This window comes from Triticum urartu, chromosome 1A (assembly GCF_056163025.1).
Source record: "Triticum urartu cultivar PI428250 chromosome 1A, HENAU_Tu73, whole genome shotgun sequence".
NCBI classification, from domain to species: domain Eukaryota; kingdom Viridiplantae; phylum Streptophyta; class Magnoliopsida; order Poales; family Poaceae; genus Triticum; species Triticum urartu.
In genome coordinates this window covers 555,993,964-556,015,357 of record NC_141873.1, presented here as the reverse complement: position 1 = coordinate 556,015,357, position 21,394 = coordinate 555,993,964, and the positions used below count along the sequence as shown (strand labels likewise).

The window sequence follows — 21,394 nt, the reverse complement described above, 5'->3', positions numbered from 1 at the left end:
AAATGGAGCTTGAATCGATCTACTCTACATTGCAGCTACCGACACCCACTACAGCTATCAGAAATCCCGAGTTACAAATATTGGAAACAAACAATAATACAGGACTGAATCCAAAGGAGATTTATCGGAGGTGGTCATAAGAGGAAGCCATACAAAGTTTAGTAATGAACCCAAATCAATCAAAGGGTCATGTTTTAAAGAAAATAATATTTGCCTTTTTGGTGCCGACGGACCTGCAAAGAGAATTAGAGAAAGGAACAAGTTCCGAACTAACATCTACTAGTAGTTATAAAAGTGCGAGTTAGGTGAATCCAGATGGTCTCAGCTATACAACCACCCGTATCCAACGTCCCATGACGTTCCAATGATGTATCCATCACATCACCGACATAACAAAAACACCACTAATTACATCAATTGTTATCGATTTCTGAAATATCATTAATTGTGAGAGATTTTTTAAACAACATTAATTGCATTAATTACAATTAATCTTGAAAACAATATTAACTTAAGTACACAAATAATCTCCATAATGATTGTTTTTCCCCTTAATATTATAATGTCATGACCAATTCTACAAATAAGAAGATTGGGAGACAGTATGTTTGTGCATCAACGAGGATGCAAAAACATGTTATGGACTCCATGGTTGCGAAAATTCCTCACAGTGCGCAACAACACTGGGCCAAGCAACCAAACCGGTGGTGCATGTGAAGGTAGCAACTTCGCCAAGGCCGAAGACCCCTTTGTCTCAATTAGGACCTTGGCCTACTGAAACCAAACGAAGTGGCACGTCCTTTGTGTGGATGAATGAGGGGCCATGCAAAGTGACCACAGCCGTACATGCACATGACTTAGCCTGCATTCTCGAAAGACCAAACCTTAAGAACCTGTTTTGCAAACTAACGAAAGGGGAATGAGAGTGTAACTCTAATTCCCTTTCCCCATCTCAATTACCAGCCCTTCCCCAGGTAATAGATATATGGGACTTGTACATGCGAATTCCCCTTCCACTTCTCTAATGAGTTCCCATTTCACGTGAACAAACAAAGGAATAAAACTCTCTATGCCTCAAACTCCCGTTCCCTCTCTCCAATTCCACCGAACCAAACACGCTGTAAGCAACATCTTTGTAACCAAAGGGAGGACTAATCGAAGTGGAAGAGGAGTCACGGTATACTGCTGAATTAGATGTGGGTGGCACTTGCATGGTTACTAGTCTCGTATTAATGTCCTTGGGGTGTCTCTTTTTTTAAATAAAAATATGTTGTGTATATTTTATTTCGAAATATTTTCCCATCGAAAAAAGAAGTATAGTACTCCGTTTGAGTTGACCTGACCGACTGGGTAGTGGCTAGGCTCTTGAAAGCAAAGTACTTCCCATCAGGGGATTTAGTGGACATGAGTTTTACCGGAAATTCCTCGGCAGTGTTGCGTGGGATTTAGGATGGTCTCGAACTTGTTGAACTAGATGATACCCCGCGCGTTGCTGCGGGACTTTCTGACTTTCCTGAGTAGTTTATTTGGAAAATGTATATTGAATAAATGAAAAGGAAATATGGCTTAAAATGTTTAATAAATACATTTGCATTTGAAATGGGATGTTAGGTTACCAATGGAATGTTGATATTTACATTTGAAATGTTGGAACAAATGCATTTTTTGCACAAATATACAAAAAAAATTCTCTCACGATCATGGATTCCTCTCCTCAATAGTTTCGTTTGCTTCTAATAGCATTGAATCAATTCTAGTACACTTGGCTGGCCTATAGTGACCTCAAGTGAGACATCTGATCACGTGAATGTTTAAATTCTTGTAGCCAAGTATTAACCACTATAAACATAATGCACATAGGAATTAATTATGGTCATAAGATAGTAATGGTAAAGCATTGAAAGACGTCATGTCGTCAAGCAAGACATGAGCTGCCAATTGAGATATATGTTCAAACATCCCAAGGCACCATGAATAACATAAAACCATATAGCTCTTAAAATTGCTAAGGAAGTTGTACTGTACCAAAACAAAACTAAAAGAGATTAAATATTTATAATGGAACGATAACTATTTTTGAAAGGCTTATAACTGTATATTGTACCTTGGCCGGAAGATCTCCTACTCAGATGCTTTTATCTTTTCTATTTCTAGGGAAGTAGCAATTAGGAGATGGGTTGTCCTTGTCATTCTTGATTCTTGAAAGAATCTAAAATGGAAAATAAGTTTAAGGAAAAATAATTGGGAAAAGTTGGAGAATGGATTCGTCATATTTACTCTGAATATCTTACTCATAACCACTCCATTAAGATTGACGATGGGTAGAAGTTGAAAGATCTCCTAGTAAAGTGAGCCATGACGGTGAGATAACATTTAACTGCACAACTGGAATGAAAATTTTAAACATGAACTATGTAAGATATAGCATGTAGCGAGGGAAACAATATGCAGGGCTCAGTAATCGGTCAACAATCTATAATGTAATCACTTTTGTAGTTTTGGTGTTGTGCATGACAAAATAAATTATGGAAATCCAACCCTCCATGTACCATAATCATCTATGTTCCATTATTATGATGTACAAAATCAAATAGCGCAATTTAACAACAGTCGGAAAGAACAATCAATAAACATGCATTGTTGGGATGGCAAATAATGCAAACATTTATCCATCCATGAACAAAATTGCAGAAGGCATGGCAAAAAAAGAATTAGTGAATCATACGGTGAGTAGAATATGATAGTAGATCATTAGAATAGTCCATTGAGATATCAAGAACGACCTGATATGAACCGGATGCCATGAAATCAGATGGAGGCAACAGCGGGCCCAGGGAAATCCAAATTTATCCAGAGCACTATAACTTGTATGAGAGAAACATACATGAAGGGAGCAAATAAATTACACAGATAGGTTAATTTGAGAGAGATAAATATAATTAGGGATTAAGATAATGGGTTAGTTACCTTTTCACGTGCAGGGTCCTCGACACAATCGAAGATAGAAGTATCATGGTAACCTTATATCACTGAACATACCAGTACATCCTCGCAGTAAAAAAAATATCACAAACCATATCCTCTATCTAATCAGAGGTTTCAGCAGGTTCTAAGGCGCTCGCAGTTTATTCTCACATGTACGGTACTTTTAATCAATAATTGAACCAAGATGTGTCGTCTTTAGGAGGGATCACTCCTCGTGCTTATCTGTCGTAATTTCGACAACTTTCAAACAAAATGTATCTTGTTTCACATTACTATTCTCAGATCCATGCAAGACTAATGAGAATGGACTGGAAAAAATATGTTCACCATCCTTGAGCTGTTGACCGATATGCTGAAGTAACTGTTGGCATAAATACATGATAATGACTGAAACGCAATTGCAGAATCTGCACAAAAAGTAACCTACAAACATTAAGATGTTTCGATTATTTAGAGATACATTTAGAACACACCAGTAATTATAAATAGAATATGTGTGGAGCGAGAAAGAAGATTATGTATGACATACCACCAAAGGAGATTTGAGCATTTTGCCAAGGTAATTTCTTCAGAAGTCTTCTTTAGCAATGAACGATATTGTAGTCTGTGCAAAATTAATGCAATCCCGCTAACAAAAATGGTGGAAGATGAGTTTACCTGGATATTAACATCGCTTTCTCAAAGGGATCCAGTTGAATGATTTACATAAACTGTAGAGCAAATTAGAATCGACTATATGTGTATGGAGCCCCCCACTATATTTACCACACTGATCTACCATGTATGAATATTACTGAATTTTTGTTTATCTTCATATTACATGCAAAGCTCCGATGCAAAGCAATGTTCCTCCATACACATAAGATGTACAACAGCAGGGCCGTACCGGGAAAAATGGAAGTCAGAAAATGAGCCCTCGGCATAGCAAGTGACGATGAGGAAAACAAGATCTAATTGTTGTTATTATTATTAGGATTATATATCACGTTGGTACAGAGTACAATCTTCTGAATAACATCTAGAGATTTTCAGAAGAAAGGTTTGGTTCTTTAACAACAAACCTATCAAGACCACCTTTTAGAGATTCAGTGAGTATCTTTTTTTCTGACGTTTTTCATATCCTGACTGGCACTTCCTAATTCTAGAGGACATTGCAGAAAGTAAAATAAGCGACACAGGAACTAAAAAATGAACCTGCGGTCAAAAAAGAATGAAACAAAAGAACCTGTCTTCGATCGATGTGAGAAGAAGATCAGGGGGAGGAGATGCGTGTTGCTTTGGCGATCAAGAACTCGCAGCCTCATCCAGCCCGCTGAGCGCTTGGATCTCTGTGACGAGCAGGGCCTCTAGGGATCCAGGCTCCACTTGATTCTAACACACACAGGTCGCAGGGCCGGCAAGGTGGCAACTGGAAACGAAGGAGGTCGAGTGAAAGACTGATTTGCAGGTCTGATGATTCGAGATGAATAGAACACCAACCAAATAAATAGATGGGGATTGGAAGTGATACGTTACCTATTCCACAGCTCATTGCAACGGATAATTTGGGGAAATCGTGAAAAATTAATAGCTGAGGGATTTGGAGCGGAACGTTGGCTAGTGAAGGACTGGAGATTGATTTAATCTAGCAGGGAAAGAGGAACGGCGGCGGCGTTGTGAAGAAGACGAAGAGAGAATGGTAATAGAGAGAGAGGCGTGCGTGAGAAAAGGGCCCAAGAGGAACGACCAACAGCGGCGGCGTTGTAATTTACTACTCTTAGGAACACAAGTTGGGAGTTAGCTCAGTTAATTCATTGTGGGGCCCCGCAGGCATGCTACAACCTGTTTTGTGCTAATTACTAAGAATACTAGTACTAAGTATATACAAATTTGGGGCCCCACTGATTTGGGGGCCCTGTACAGCCACACACGCTACACATGTCCACGGTACGGGCCTGTACAACAGCCATATCATGTCAAGTTTTAATATATCTCAGACACAATTTTACACAATTCTGCAACTTGAAACTTTCCAAGAAAGAATAGCATAGCCAAATAACACTACAATAGCAGAAGCATACAACATCACAAAAGGAGATACAACCAATCCAAAAGCAAGTTTAGGGAGAGGGAGAAGAGGAAGAGATGCTCACGCTCTTCTTTCAGGTTGGGCTTGCGGGCGTTGATGGCGGCAGCGAGGAGGTGGGGGAGGCGATCAGACTCCACGGGCTCGATGTGCGATGGCAACTCCTCATGGCCCTTGTAGCAGAGGAACACGGGGCACTCGTGGAAGACCACCTTCCCGGCGTGCTCCTCCTTCCCAAGCTCCTACAACTGGAACCCGAACTCCTCCAGATTGGGGGCCATGGCGGGAATCGCCACGTCCAAAGCGTCTGAGGCCGCCGATGCTAGGACCCAGAGCAGAGCAATGGCGTGTGCATAGGCTAATTCAGTTGTGCTTCTCGATGATCTGGTGGGCAGCAATGGAACCGCGGCTCGGTCCAGGCAGAGGAGAGGGATTGGGAAAGGGAAAGATGAGCTCGAGAGGGAAGGGGAAGTTCTGTAACCGATTAAGAGGTGGTTGTCGTGGATTTGAAGAGGCAAAGAGGCAGAAAGAAATCAAACAGTTGGTACTTGGTAGACTAAATGTGAAACGCACCGGATCATTGATAATGGAAGATGGAACATGCCCGCTTCAATTAATTATCAGAGTTTAATCACATAATTCGTGGGAAAAATGCTGAGATAGCATGATGCTGATGTGGTGAGGCTGCAAACCAAATGACGAGGTGGCATGATGGTGATGTGGATAGTGTGCATGTTGAGAGAATTGTAATAGTAAGGATCAACTTCTTAAGAATGTAATATGAGGCATGATTAGGGGTGTTAGCAACAACAACAAAATCTGCTTGTGGAGGGATCCCCCTTTCTCAGACCCATCTCTCCTAAAGGGAGATGCCGACTCAAGAAAGTCTTTGATCTGCTCGACATCAATGGTCGATGGAACACCGAACTCGTCAATAAACACTGGTCTATCAGAGCTTCACCGAGCTAGGAGGAAGATTTTATCGCTTGGTTCCCCGGGAAACATGGAATTTTTTCAGTAAAAATCGCATATCACCTTGCGATGCAAGAACATGTGCAGGAGCATAATGCAGTGCGAGTCCGGACAAAGAGCGTATGTGCCGAAATTTGATTTGGAAAGCCACTGTGCGACATAAGATGCGTATGTTCGCCTGAAAGGTTGTAGTTGATGCCCTCCCAACGAATAGCTGCAAAGCAAGACACCATGTAAATGTTTCGGTACAATGATCATTTTGTGGTGCAGAATTGGAAGACTTGTTTCCGCATGCAAGGAATCTGTTGGAGAAGATGAGATGTGACTAGCCATTGGTAGAAAATACCAAGCTAGTACAAGATTGGTTGTTTGGCGGATCAGTCAGCTCACATCAGGTCCATGATCATCATGCTTCTGTGGAGGATCTGGAGCCTACACAACGACCTGGTGCCTGTAAAGGAAGCACCATCTCCGCATGCATCTCACTTTGTACAACCAGGCACAAAAACACAGCATGGAGTAGATTATCATGGGCAAGACCTCCGTTGTTGAAATACCTATCAGGCGTGAACCTGCTTGGGTGACTAGGAAGTCGTGGCCCAAGCCGCCCACAGGCTACACAACGTCATCGGTGGACGGCTCATATGTGAAAAAAATTCCGATGGTTTAGTAATTTTCCCAGCTCACAATTCCATCTGTAAGGACGCGGGAAGCAGAGGTTAGCACAAATCTTGAATGTTTATCTATGAGTGTGCAACGCCCTGCCCTACCAATTGTGGTCTAGCAAGATAGCTCGGTTGCTAACTTGCTATCGCTTCCTTGACGGATGATTCACTTACCGCTCTGCCTATGGACATTTGATGCCATAGATTAAGAAGCTCCTACAGCTTTGTGTGTTTGTTCTTTTTTTTTGATCGAAAGGGGTTTCCCCCCGCTCCATTTTATAAAAACGAAGCAAAGCGAGTCACAGCAAACTGTTACAAGCATTCGAGACCTGCCTGAATGGCAGGACGAGAGACACCAGAAACTAGATGGTAATCAAAACATAGCTGCTCATAGTCTAGCTAGCTAGTGTAGGGAGATCCGGAGGTAGCACTGCGCGTTGTGTGCACCAGGTTTCATACAGTGTAGAGCTATTTACTGAGGAATAAATGAATATCGACACAAAAAAAGGAATAAATGAATACTCACTTTTTCCAAATAATAATAATTATAAAAAATAAAAAATACTAGTAATAAAAGTGGCTGAGTTGACTTGATCGACCGACCGGCCGGCCGGCTTGACCCAGAGGCAAGCTGACGTACTACTCACCTGACTGACCCCCGGGCGCGGACCCATGGCTCCCCACCCCACCCACAGAAGATCCAGCGGCGGATCCTCAAAAAAAAAAAAGAAGAAGATCCAGAGGCAGTTCTACGGCGCGAGGAACAACCTATGAACACGCACGCGCCCGCCCCGTCCAAATCCACCCCTCCGGACTCCGGAGATACGAAATTTCCTTCCTTCCAGCAGACGCAGACGCGCCATAGGCCAGCATCGATCGCGAGCGAATCCGCGCGTCATTATTCCCATTAACAACAGCAAGCAAAGGAGAAGGAGCAAATAATAAACGGAGAGCGGAAAGGGGAGGGGTTTTTAGTAGTCGTAGCATGGAACAGCAGCATCATCGTCCCGCGACCCGAATCCAAATCCAAATCCATCCCGTGGCCTCCCGTCTTTCCTCCTCCGCCCCTCTCCCCCAATCCCAATCCCAGTCGCCGCCTCCCCTTCCTCCTCCGGTTCCCTCGCGCTCCTGTGGTTCCCGGCGCGGGTCCGGATTCGAGCCTTCGGCCGCGGCCGCGGGGTTCGAGGGGGCGTGAGGGCGGTTGCTGTTGTTAGGTTTCGGCGGATCTAGGTAGGGTTCGATTCGATTCGGACCGAGGCGGGATGGACTCCTCCGGCGACGGAGGGGACGAGGGGGCCGGGGCCGCGCCGGGGAGCCCCGCGTCGGCGCCCTCCGCGGGGGCTGCCGGGGCCGGGCCCGGCGGCGCGTCTGGATCCAGCGGGAAGCCCACGGCGAGGCGCGTCATGAAGACGCCCTACCAGTTGGAGGTCCTCGAGCAGACCTACACAGGTTCGCCCACGCTTCCTTCCCTCTCTGAATTTCGCTAGTGTTTTTCTCACAGGATTTTCGATCCAAGTATGCACGCGCGCTCGTCAGTTTTTTCCCTAGGATTTAATCAGCGCTGTTTCTGGTGATGGTGCAGATGACCCGTACCCTAACGAGGCCAAGCGGGTGGAGCTGTCGGCGAAGCTGGGGCTCACGGACAGGCAGCTGCAGATGTGGTTCTGCCACCGGAGGCTCAAGGACCGCAGGCCGCCGCCCGCCACCAAGCGGCGGGACGAGGAGGTCGCCGTGCCGGTCCTGGCGCCCCCGCCCGTGCTGCACCACTCGCTGCCACACCCGCACGCCGAGCCAACGTACGGCGAGCAGCTGCTGCTGCCCTGCGGCAGCTCCCGCAGAGGGCCTGGCCGCTCGTCTGCCGTGCCGAGGATTTCTGCTCCAGAGGTTGACAGGAGGTACTACGAGGCGGCGCATCAGGTCATGCTGCCTCCGCAGGCACCGGTGCAGCTCACGCGGGCCGCGCACCGGGCGATCGAGACCGTGCAGCAGCTCATAGGAGAGCCGCTGAGGGAGGATGGGCCCGTGCTTGGTGATCACTTTGATCCGCTCCCTCCTGGTGCATTTGGAGCGCCTATGCCTGTTGGTATGAGTGTTATGCCCATTGTGCTTCCCTTTTTCTTTTCTTCGTTTGTGCCTAGTATGTTTGCATGCTTAATGGCACAAATGAGTAAATAGAGGTGGATATGAACTTGAATTATTTTTGTGTTCACGCAAGTGTTAGATACTATATCGTTTAGTAGTGTTGCTGTTGATGCCAATTGTTTGTGTGATACTTCCAATATTCTAAATGCTTTGTTGTTGTTGTTGTTGTTGTTGTTGTTGTTGTATAGTATATACTATCGATATTCTGACTTGAACTCTGCTCTTGTCATGTTATGGAGTAGTTCCAGAGCAGCGGAAGCAGCCTTATCGATCACATGAGACCAGTGTATTTTCTGCACACGATCCCAAGCCCATGAAGGTATGCTTCAGTGCATTTGCAGACACATGTTTAATTTTGGCCGTCACTGAGCTGCACCCCTGTTACCGAGTAGATGGTCTGAGTAGAAGGTTAACTAGTCTATCCCAGTTTGCATTCATAATAAACTGTTTGATGAGAGGGTTTATTCATTTATATCCCTGTTTGCCTGCAAGGAGCGAACTGTCTTTCATGCAGAGCCACCTCTGAATACTTCAAATGTTTGTTGAGGCACTACTTGCACATTTGCATTTGATGCACCATAGTTACTTATGAAGATATTGGAGCCTAAGCAGCGCTGCATATAACATGGCGAAATCATCATGGCTAATCTTGAAAGCTGGCTGCGTGTAGTATCTGTGCGAATTTGTCCCAACTGGCTTTGGGGCCAAGTTTGGGATTAACAGGCTAGGCCTAATGATATATGTTATGATGTATATTCTTTATGGTTTTCTGGCCTTGTTGACCTGATTAGCTGCTCAAAGGCAAAATTAACCAATCATGTGAGCAGCCTAACCAAGGAAATTATATGGTTTAGAGACAACTGCTAATTATTTGCGCAGAGCCTACCTTATGGCGTCTTTGTAAAATGGCCACAATGATTTTATAATGTATGTAAACTAGCAAGTTGCTGTACTGGAACTTTATCGATGGACCTATGAAGTCAATTTCGGATTTGATGTCTATAATCCTTCCCCAGACCCCACCTGGTGTGGGAGCTTCTATCTCTTGGTTTGTCCTTTTAGTGATGTAGAATGCTCATTTGACTCAAGTACAAGGCATGGCCTTTTGCAGTAACTGTACATTGCTACCCTTGGCTCCATTAAATGGAAAATTTTGAGTTTATTCCTTGTATATATATTGTTGCATTAAAGGGAATAGTGCAACGAGAGACGTATCTTCTGCTCTGTTTATGGACCAATACGTGGATGAGTGGTCCTTGTTAGCTTGATTACTACAAACATGTGTTCCTCTCTCATGACTGATCACATCGCACTTGTACTTCCATACTTCATACTCAATTTTACAGTAGCTGTATCCTCCTGTTCTGTTTTCTGCTTGCCTTGTTGTTTTTAGTTTGACAGTATTTTTGTTCTGTTTTTTCCTTGCAGGCATCAGCATTCTTGCCAAGCATAGACCCTTCTGTTTCAAGTACAGTTACTGGGAAGAGGAAGTACATGTCTGGAAATTCTTCTCATCTTCCTTCACGGGCAGTACATGAGTACCAGTTTCTTCCAGAACACACTAGCGATATATATGAGAGAACAAGCCAGTCGTGTTTTTATGATGCTTCAGCGGAAGCTTCAAATTCGAGGATATCTTCTCTGTCTACAGGATCACGCTTACTACATGGTGCTGAGAAAGCATCTAGCTATGCATTTGATGGTCAAGTATCTGGCTCTAGCCATTTAATTCAACATGGAAAACCATTGATCTCCCTGTCGGGATCCGCAGATTATGAGATGGCTTCGAATATTGATGTTAGTCCTGCTCCAATTGAAGGCCAGTTTGGCATTCCTCAGGTTGCTGGACTTCAGAATCCCCTTGCATCCGCTGAAGGAGTGGATTATCACGATGAAGATGCATATCGACTGGATAGAAAGCGAAAAGTATGATTTTTGCTTCATGGATGCCATTTTTTTTCTGCACACATCATGTGAGTTGATGTATGATCTTTGTTCTCATATTTACTCCAGCATAATGAAGAATCAAAGATTGCGAAGGAAGTTGATGCTGAAGAAAAACGGATAAGAAAGGAACTCGAGAAGCAAGATGTGTTGAAGAAAAAGGTATTCCTTGTTCATGTTATAGAAGGTCAATTGTGTCTTTCATGGTAAGGCATTTAACATTCTAATATATTTGCAGAGAGAAGAACAAATGCGGAAGGAAGTTGAGAGGTATGACCGTGAAAGAAAAAAAGAAGAGGAGAGGTTTATGCGCGAAAAACAGAGGGAAGAAGAGAGACTCCAGAAGGAACAATGGCGTGAACAGAAGCGCATGGAGAAGTTTTTGGTGAAACAATCCTTGAGAGTTAGTTCACTGGCTCCTAAACTATAAATGCATCAGGCATAGAGATTAGACCACTTGTACTTTTCAGTTTATAACCTGTTCTCTGCACAGGCCGAAAAACTAAAGCAGAAAGAGGAGCTTCGAAAGGAGAAAGAAGCTGCAAGACAAAAGGCTGCTAATGAAAGGGCTACAGCACGTAGAATTGCACGGGAGTACATGGAACTAATGGAAGATGAACGGTTAGAACTAATGGAACTGGTTTCACGAAGCAAAGGGTTGCCCTCGATGCTTTCTCTTGATAGTGACACATTGCAGCAACTCGATTCATTTAGAGGTCTGCACTACATTCCTGGATCTATGCTTATGTACTCTGCACTGCCTTTGGTTCCTTTGTTTTTGTTTCAGAAAAAGAAAAGAAAAAGCATATGTCGATTTAATACTGAACATTCTCTTTCTCAATTGGGTACCTAGACTTATCTTTTGTATGTCCAAAGACAAGTTCTATGTCAAAAGGATTATCAACTTGAAATTTATGATCTACCTGTTCCTAGTACATTTTCAGCCGGAAGTTCTGCTGCTACTTGGGTTATCAATATATTATAAGAATGGAGTACTTTTTAAAATAATTTGGACTAGTTTAATTTAATATATTTAATTGTTCAAACATTTGAGCCTTGCCTGCTGTTAACTTTTTTTTTCCTAATAAGGAAGCTACTAAAGAAATAAATTTCATTAATGTTCAATATTTTAAGGCACAAGGGAGTCTACCCTTCCCATATTAAAATCATTATAAGTGTGAAAACAGATACTCCCTCTAGTATCATATAATAGCTGTCACTTTGGACAGTGGCATGGTGTGCAACCTACTAATTTATATGGTATGAAAGTAATTTTCAAGAGAAATTTGCACATATGATTTAGAGGCACCCAGTCTAAATATGCCCAATGATACTGCTAGTCAATGTTTAAAAGTTACCTTGGCTTTGTTCAAAGCACAGCTTTTTAGGGAACCCAAGGGAGTAGATCAAGTGATCTCATGATTATTTACTGCTTAGCTGGTGCTATATCATATGAACACTTTCTTTGGTTGAGTTATAAATATCACAAAAAAGAGGAACTTTTTTTGCTTGCTACTTTGGCTCTGTTTAAGCTTGAAGTGTAGCAGCTTAATGCAACATCTGAATTGTGGTTTATCCTTGTGCAGGAATGCTGACACAGTTTCCTACTGAAGCTGTGAGATTGAAGGTGCCATTTTCAATAAAGCCATGGACAAGTTCTGAGAGTAACATTGGAAACCTTCTGATGGTACTTCCTGATCTGATTCTTCAACTTTTTTTTCTTTTGTCCCCTAAATCCTCTCACCAGCAATCCACCCACAACCACACACCCAAAGATGGGTAAACTGAAGCTTGAAAATTGCACTTTAAAAATCTTGCTGCCCTGTGTAAACGAAGGGCACAATTGTAAAGCTGAAGTGTAAAGAATACAATTTCTGTCATCGTATTGTTCCTCTAGAAAGTCTTATTCTTCTACTACTACATATGCTTCTTTGGCAATTGTGTATGAAAAAGAATCTTGTACATGTGTTTGCTTGCTTTGTTAATCTGCACATTTTTTGTAAAACGATGACAGGACCTTCTTTTCAAAGTATATGCTAGAGTGTATTCTTTTTTTAACTGAAGCTGCTTTCTATGAAATTCAGGTGTGGAAGTTCTTTTTTACCTTTGCGGATGTACTTGAGCTTCCATCATTCACACTCGACGAGTTTGTGCAATCTCTTCATGATTATGTAAGTTATTTGCCCGATCTATGATGCTAAAACAGAAACTTTGTACTGTTGACTCTAATCAATGCTGAGATGCGCACCTGCTATACGATGCTGGTTATATTTGAATAAGACCCTAGACTTCTCCATTCGTTTACTCCTCTTTCCTTGGTTTTCATACCCTATTCATTCATACGTTGACTGTTGGATGCTAAAGAGTAAGACTGAACTGGCATTTGACTGTCGGACTTGGATCATGATTAAGTTTTCAGAGATTTTATTTCTGCGCCTTTTATGAAATTTGACTTTGTCTGTTGGTTGCTGGTATTCATTTGGCAGGACTCAAGGTTGTTGGGGGAATTGCATGTTGCTGTGCTGAAATCCATCATAAAAGATATTGAGGATGTTGCCCGGACTTCTTCAGTTGTTTCCGGAGTGAATCAGAGCAGTTCTGCTAACCCCGGAGGTGGACATCCACAGATTGTTGAAGGGGTGTGTGTGCATATCTCCTCCTTTTCTATAACATAGATTTTGTTCCGCACAGAACCAATTTTATCTATAATTTAACACATCTGATTTCTTGCTATTAGGCATATGCTTGGGGGTTCAACATACTTACCTGGCAGCGCCACTTGACTTATCTTACGTGGCCTGAAATATTGCGCCAATTTGGTTTATCTGCTGGTTTTGGGCCTCAGTTGAAGAAAAGGACTGAAGATGTATACCATGACGATAATGAGGTATTGACTTTTGAAAGTTTCCAATATACATATGATATTAGCTTGACAGCTACTCCCTCTGTCCCACAATATATGGGACGGAGGGAGTATATTGTAGGACAAAGTATATATGGCCCCAGTTACAAAAAGGTATATGACCCCAGTGACAAAAAAGTCTATGACCCCATGGAATATGGGGCTGTGTCCATGTTTACTATGAAATACGGGCTGTGTCCATGTGAACTATAAAACCATCTGACTAGAACCCTGGTACTTATGAGAACTGTCTACTTAACCTCAAGTGGTTGTTGCTAAGTGGGTGGGAGTAAACAATACTATTATACTCATCAAACCATGTGCAATTCTTAGTTTTATAAGGACACCTGATTATCTTGGATGATAACTGACAGTATTTATGCTGTTCATGATAATTGAAACTTAAGAGTACATATTTGCAGCTCTATAGCTTTTATGAACCTACAATTTGTGCTCTTTTGTTCTTCATGGCTAGAAAAGAGTGTATATACTCGAGAACTTTGATCAAATTAATGCAAAATTTGTTGACAGGGCCGGAATAGTGCGGATGTTATTTCCACTCTGCGAAATGGTTCAGCAGCTGTGAAATCTGCTGCTTTGATGAAAGAAAGGGGCTACACCAACCGTCGCAGGTCTAGGCACCGTCTGACACCTGGAACGGTAAAATTTGCTGCTTTCCATGTTTTATCACTTGAAGGAGACGAAGGTCTCTCGATACTGGAAGTTGCAGAAAAAATTCAGGTACATCTGCATCTCAGTTTTTCTTCCAAACTAACCCTGACCTGATATTGTTTACTTATCTGACCTTCTTGATTTCATTATTAATCCCTTCAGAGATCTGGACTTAGGGACCTTACAACAAGCAAGACACCTGAGGCATCTATATCTGCTGCATTGTCAAGGGATACCAAGCTTTTTGAAAGAACTGCGCCCTCGACATATTGTGTTAAAACTCCTTATAGAAAAGACCCAGCTGATTCTGAGGCTGTGTTCTCAGAAGCAAGGGAAAAAATAAGGGTGTTTCAGAATGCACTTTCGGGGTGTGAAGAAGTGGAAAAGGATGTGGAGGATGCTGAAAGGGGGGATGATGATTCTGAATGTGACGAGGCCGATGATGATCCTGATGGTGATGAAGTGAATATAGACGAAAAAGATGTCAATGCTTCAGTAGCTAGAGCAAAAGATGCTGGCTTGCCAATTGCAGCTGGTGACACAAATGATGAAGTAAAAGGTGTGATTAACCCATCTATGCCATCAAGCCCTCACAGTAAATCTCCAAGTGGCTTGCAGCGTATGGTAGATAAGTCCACTGCAGTTAGTACTTCAAGTGATCCACCCATTGGAGCTTCACAAGACGCAGAGATTGATGAAAGTAACCAAGGGGAATCCTGGGTTCAGGGGCTAGCTGAAGGTGACTACTGTGATCTTAGTGTGGAGGAACGCCTCAATGCATTGGTTGCACTGATTGGTGTTGCCACTGAAGGAAATTCTATGCGTGCAATTCTGGAGGTATTTATCTTGCCTAATCTCTATATCTTGATATTTTCCCATTGAACGGCATCTGAGCAAGTGACTGCACTTTTGCAGGAACGTCTTGAGGCAGCAAATGCTTTAAAAAAGCAAATGTGGGCAGAGTCACAACTTGATAGAAGGCGTTCAAGGGAAGAGTTTGCAGGCAGAATGCAACATGATCCTTGCACGGATTTGAAGGCTGATGCGGATCAAGGAAATAATGTTGGTGAATGCACTCTTACTCCAGTACATAATCTCATCAAAGAGAATGGTGGAAAGGCCAGCTCAGTAAACAATGATTTTCTCGTCGACCAACAAAGTCAACTTAATGCTGGTAATATGGTTCACGAGGGGAATGGTGTAAGCAGGATATCCAATGCTAACCCAGAGAGCTTGTCTGCTCAGCAATATGCTTCATCTGAGAAAACACGATCTCAGTTGAAATCATTCATAGGTCATAAGGCAGAACAGCTGTATGTCTACAGATCATTGCCTCTTGGACAAGATCGAAGACGGAATCGGTATTGGCAGTTTTCTACTTCTGTATCATCCAATGACCCTGGGTCTGGAAGAATATTCTTTGAATCTAGAGATGGATACTGGAGGCTCATTGACTCGGCTGAGGTGGGTATTTTTTAATTCTTAACTCTTAAAAATGCAGATCTGTCGTCCAATATTCTCAATAGAAGCTGACACATGATGCAGTTCAGCTGGTTCATTTTGTCCTTCTATCTGTTAATCAGTCACTTCATTGCTTGTGCAATTTACTTTATGCGATCATGTTAAAGTATGAACACATGACATTCAAATACGAGAGAGAATTGTTACCTCAAGTTGAATGGATTGCATCTATATCATTGGAGGGTGGGGCTGTGGGAGGGCACAATTGATAAGAGTAAAGTGAAATTGCTCATGGTGTCTTTCTGAAAACTATTTTTGTTGGATGACATAAACCATCTACCTATACTCGATCGAATGGCTTTTAGATATTATTTGCTTTCTCCTCTCCCATTCTAATACTCCCTTTCTCAAGATTGTTGTGAATGTTCAGCCAGTGTTGTGCTGTATTACTCGGATGCACTGATTTCTGCTGGTGCCGGCTAGAAATTGAGTTTTCTGTGACCAGCTTGAAATGAGAATTTCTAACTAGTTTTTATTGTTGATTATTACTTGCTGACCTCTTCTTTAAGTTTACTACCCTTGGTGTTTGGACTGGTGTTGGAGCATATGCTGCCAATCAACTCTGAACTGCTAACAGCAGCTGATCTATTGAAAAAGTAGATACTTATTAGAGTGATTATCATTCATCTTCCTCCATCATTTAGCAAGTGGACATAAATTCTTATTAACTGATTATGTACTACGTCACTCTTAAAGAGATTTTTGTGTTTTTTTACACAACCAACTGCATTATCTCATTTACAATGTATCTGCAGAATTAGAATCACCGTTTTAACATGATGTCTTGCCGTAAAATGCAGGCATTTGATGCTTTAGTAGCTTCCCTTGACACTCGTGGCATCCGGGAGTCACATCTGCATTCAATGTTGCAAAGCATCGAGTCAACCTTTAAGGATGCTATAGGGAGGATAAAGTGTGCCACTATAGAACACTCAGCTGGAAGGAATTTGAGAAATGGAAGTAGTGAAATCATTAGCCCAAATCATAGTAATGAATTTGGAAGTCCATGCAGCACCCTTTCAGGTGTCGTTTCTGATACTGGAGTGGCATACTCGGATTCTTTCAAGATAGAGCTCGGGCGTAATGATCTTGAGAAGGTTGCTATTTCCAAGAGGGCATGTATGTTTCTGAAGTGGATGTGGGAGGGCAATCATCAGTCCACATGTGCCATGAAATATGGAAAGAAACGGTGTTCTGATTTGATACATGGTTGTGATTATTGCTATCAGATTTATTTAGCTGAAGAAACACACTGTTCGTCTTGCCACAAGACATTCAAATCCATTCACAGTCTCTCGGAACATACGTCACAATGTGAGGAGAAACGGAGAACCGATCCTAATTGGAAGATACAAATATCAGATGATTCTGTTCCCATAAGACCGAGATTGCTGAAGCTGCTGTTAGCTACCATTGAGGTTGGTAATTACATGTTTTTAGTCATTGACCTGCTGTTCCTATTGTGATTGTTTCTAGTAGCTCTGTTGTTTAAGTTGTTAGCATTTTGTATCTCAGGCCTCGGTTCCAGCAGAAGCTCTCCAACCATTTTGGACAGATGGATATCGAAAATCATGGGGTGTTAAGTTGTTTTCTACATCATCCAACGAAGAAATTTTCCAGGTTCCTCATCCTTTCCCTTTCTATTATAGTCGATGCACCAAGTAGTTTCTTTTTGTTTGGTAGACACGGTTGCCTTGAGTTTTATCATTAGTACTCAATGCACCAAGTAGTTTATTTAGTTTGGTTGAGAGGGGCCTCACATCGGATCCACTTGTCCACAAAGAACATTCTGGAAATTATTTCACCCAATGAACTGTACATGCGCTGCTTTAGTTCTCGTGATGTAGATTATAGTTTAGACAAGAGATGACAGTCATCTAAGTCCCTCTAATAGTTAGATCGATACTGCTTTAAACCATAAGGATTCCATCACCACCAACTTGCTTCAGTTTGCCAGCCTAAATGTTCTAGCAGTTGCTACTTTACCATGTTTTAATAGCGAGAGTAACTTAGCAGGAACCTTTATACATGTTTGTATTTGCCCACCTGAAATATTGCTGTCGTCATGTTTTTGCAGCTGTTAACTGTGCTGGAAGGTGCACTAAAAAGGGATTACTTGTCATCTAACTTTGAAACGACTGCTGAGTTGCTTAATTCAAATACACTAGATTTTGCTGGTCGGAATTCTATTGCATGTTCTGGATCTGCTGCTGTACTTCCATGGGTACCCAGCACTGCTGCTGCTGTTACATTACGGCTGTTAGACCTTGATTCTTCCCTCTCGTACACGCTTGATCAAAAGGCAGGATTAAATAAAGAGCGAGAAGCTGGGGATTTCATTGTGAGTGTCTTGCCTTATTATTATTGCATATCTTTTCATGGTATTTGCATGATTTGCTGGTAATGAGGTGTCATCTTTGATGCCTTAAATTATGTGATGTGTTGATACATCACGATGATTTGTTTGGATATCTTAACGCTCTTTTTTCATCATACCTTGTTTCTTCTATGCAGAAGGGTCCTTCGAGATATACTGCTGTTAAGAACAAACAAGAAATGGGGCCGGTGGGAGCTCCTGGCTTTGATCATCATGTTGGAGCGCAGCTGACTCCTAGCAATGGTCTTAGAGGCCGTGGACGAGGAGGTCGAGGGCGTGGCAGGGGAGGTAGATCCCTCAGTCGTGGTGGCAGGGTCCCAAGAGGTGTTGGCAGCTCTCCCAGGATTGAGTTCAGGGATGACAACAATGTGTCTTATAAGGAAACCACAGATAAGCAAGCTGGCCGAGGCCGTGGGCGTGGTCGCGGCCGTGGGCGCGGGCGAGGACGTGGACGTGGACGTGGCAGTATCACTGAAAGTGGCAGTGGCAGTGGCAGTGTCGGAGGTCGTGGAAGAGGACGAGGACGAGGACTTCGAACTGTTAGGCCTAGGCAGCCAGTTGAGCTTGGAGCCAGATCAATTCCAAAGGCAAACTTGTTGGGAACCTTTGGCATGCTAAGTAATGCAAAGCCTATGACTCTGCATTCTCCACAGAGCTCTGGTGCGGAAGAGTGGGGCTTGGATAGACGAGCATATGCCGAGGATGACGAGGACAACTCAGTATCTCAATCAGATGAATCAGAAGGGGACGAAGAAAATGGCGAGCCCATGAACGAGGATTACGATGAGCAGCTTCCAGATTATTCAAGGGACAATTCTGCATCCAGCCCCCGTCAGATGATGGATTCGGAGTCAGAAGATAATGATGAATACGATGAGGAGGACGGGGCTGACTATGATGCTGAGCAACCTATGGACGAAGACAACGATGATGCTGAGATGAGCGGGGATGACGAACTTGGTGATGACGGCGACGATGATGACGGTGGTGGTAGTCAGGGTGGAGCGGGGAACGCCGACGACGATGATGCAACATCCTATTCTTCAGAGTATAGTGAATAAGAGATGTCAGGAAGAACCGGGTCCATGCTGCCGAGTAGTGATGACTGATCTACAGTTTGGCCTTGGGTCGCCCAAATGCTGAAAGAAGTATCGAAGAGGATGAAATAGGTTTACATTTGATTGTTGGGACGCAAATTTGCTTGCTCCCGCTGGACTGGACTTGAGCTTTGTACATACTTGTTAGTTGCTTACAGACTAGATGCTCCCAGTGTATACAAGATTACCGTCGGTTATAGAAGTGGTACTTTCTGCTTCATTCCTGTTACCGTTCATCTCGTTGCAGAGTGAGCAACCGCGCACTTGATAAGCACAGTAACCAACCAAATGCTGCGCCAATAGATTGTCCCTTACATTTCTAACACTAATCAACCAAAGCGACAAAAGAAATTTCCATATCTTAGAACATCTGAATATATAACCTGCAGGGATTTAGAAACATGCATAATCTTTGCATCTAGCACGCACAAACATATTAAAATTTTGTGGCAGAAGCTGGATTTGGAATTCACTCATGTAAAGCCTGGCTGAAGCTCATGCAAAGCATATCTCTGTCTGAAACCGTCTCCAGCCGCTGTAATGGAGTACGTACTTAACCTTGAAGCTGACGATTGATCAATGTCTTTACATGGTAGGAACATGCTTGCTCACAGGGGAGAGAGAACTAACGAAACAGTTATAGAGATACCCCGCAAGAAGAGAGGGAGGAAGGGATGGATGTCTTAGATCCATGCCCTGTTTGGTATGGCCTCGTAGACCATGCGGGTGCGATAGATCCTCTTGGGGACGAGGGAGGTGAGTCGGTGCTATCTCAGAGATGGAGCGGCCATCGAGCCAATGGCCGCACCAGAATTTGCAAGTGCGCCCGTCGCCTGGTGCCCATGAAGTGGACGCGCAGAAGAAGCTGCCAACATCGGGATCCGCGAGCAGCTGGAGATGCCTCTAGGGCCGAGAATTGTCTGTGGACTGGAGCCACAACCAACAGACGCAAAGAGCAATGCCGGCGCATTGGAGGTCGTGCACGCCCAGCTCAAGCGGTCGGCAAACTCGGGGCCAACTAACTAGGCACGAGCCCGCCTTAGCATCCTTGCGACCATGTCAGAGGAAATCGCGAATGACGTGAGTGACTCATCATGGCCAGCAGGATGTGGACGTGGATGGCTGAGAGCACGTGCCACATCACCGCGAGGGATTCGTCTTGCGTGCTCCCTCCTCATGTTCCCATCCGTGCTCTCATTTCATCCTACGGTTGTCTTTTTTTTCTCTTTTCTTTCTAATTTAATCATCCCCCCTGATTTTAAGGGGGTGGGGCTGGGCCTTATTTTCTCCAATCAAATCAAGCCACGTACGCGGGAGCACGGATGGCCACACGCCGGGGGAGCAGGCAAGTCTCGTCCCACCGCGAGGCGCTCACCGCACGACAGGAGGGGCGCCTTCCAAGTGGCAAGTTTCTTGAGCATCTTGTCCACCAACGTCAACAACGCCGAGGTTGGCACCTTCCGCATAGATAGCGGCAAGCCCAAGTAAGTAATCAAGAATGTGGTGGTGACTGGGCAAGCGAGCGCGGTCCTGATCTCTGCGGTGGCCTCGAAGGTGCATTGGATCGAGTGGCAGATCACTTGGCGAAGCTCTTCCAAAGGCAGATCACTTGGTGGAGCAAGATTCCGGGTCGCTTTGGGTATTCGGATTGCAAAACTCCTCCAACACCATATCATCCTAGCATGCGGATTCGAAAGTCCGAAGGCACTGCTATAGATTAAACGAGATACACTCAAGTGATTGATTCACTTATGTACCTAGCTTGCGCTACGAGGCCTGACATCACGTTTGTTGTGAGCCAACTGAGTTGGTTTGTTTCCAATCTACTCCCTCCGTTCCAAAATAGATGACCCAACTTTATATTAACTTTGTACTAAAGTTAGTACAAAGTTGAGTCATCTATTTTGGAACGGAGGGAGTAGGATATGAACATTGTCGTGATGTTGAAAGAGTTGTGCACTATTTGCAAGGCACTATGAGCCACAGACTTCACTATACCGGATACCCGACGGCACTTCAAGATCAAGAGTATAGTGATGTGAATTGGATCTC

The 21,394-nt window shown here is 43.5% G+C and overlaps 1 protein-coding gene across 1 annotated transcript; it reads left to right on the top strand.

Annotated features, from left to right (window-relative positions):
- Nucleotides 1–7,401: 7,401 nt before the first annotated feature.
- On the top strand, nt 7,402–19,562 carry LOC125528901 (homeobox-DDT domain protein RLT2). The gene is made up of 18 exons (XM_048693324.2): nt 7,402–8,136; nt 8,270–8,770; nt 9,072–9,148; nt 10,258–10,755; nt 10,843–10,935; nt 11,012–11,176; nt 11,267–11,489; nt 12,360–12,460; nt 12,858–12,944; nt 13,260–13,412; nt 13,511–13,660; nt 14,207–14,416; nt 14,510–15,184; nt 15,263–15,811; nt 16,669–17,286; nt 17,384–17,488; nt 17,946–18,209; nt 18,383–19,562. The coding sequence occupies exons 1-18, from the start codon at nt 7,950–7,952 to the stop codon at nt 19,304–19,306; spliced, it is 5,580 nt and encodes a 1,859-aa protein (XP_048549281.2). The 5' UTR covers nt 7,402–7,949; the 3' UTR covers nt 19,307–19,562.
- The last annotated feature ends 1,832 nt before the right edge of the window (nt 19,563–21,394 follow it).

Coding starts and splice junctions, on each gene's coding strand:
- LOC125528901 (XM_048693324.2), top strand. CDS start 7,950: ATGGACTCCTCCGGCGACGGAGGGGACGAGGGGGCCGGGGCCGCGCCG. Junction 11,177..11,266: donor TGGTGAAACAATCCTTGAGA/GTTAGTTCACTG, acceptor TTCTCTGCACAG/GCCGAAAAACTAAAGCAGAA. Junction 17,489..17,945: donor CCAACGAAGAAATTTTCCAG/GTTCCTCATCCT, acceptor ATGTTTTTGCAG/CTGTTAACTGTGCTGGAAGG.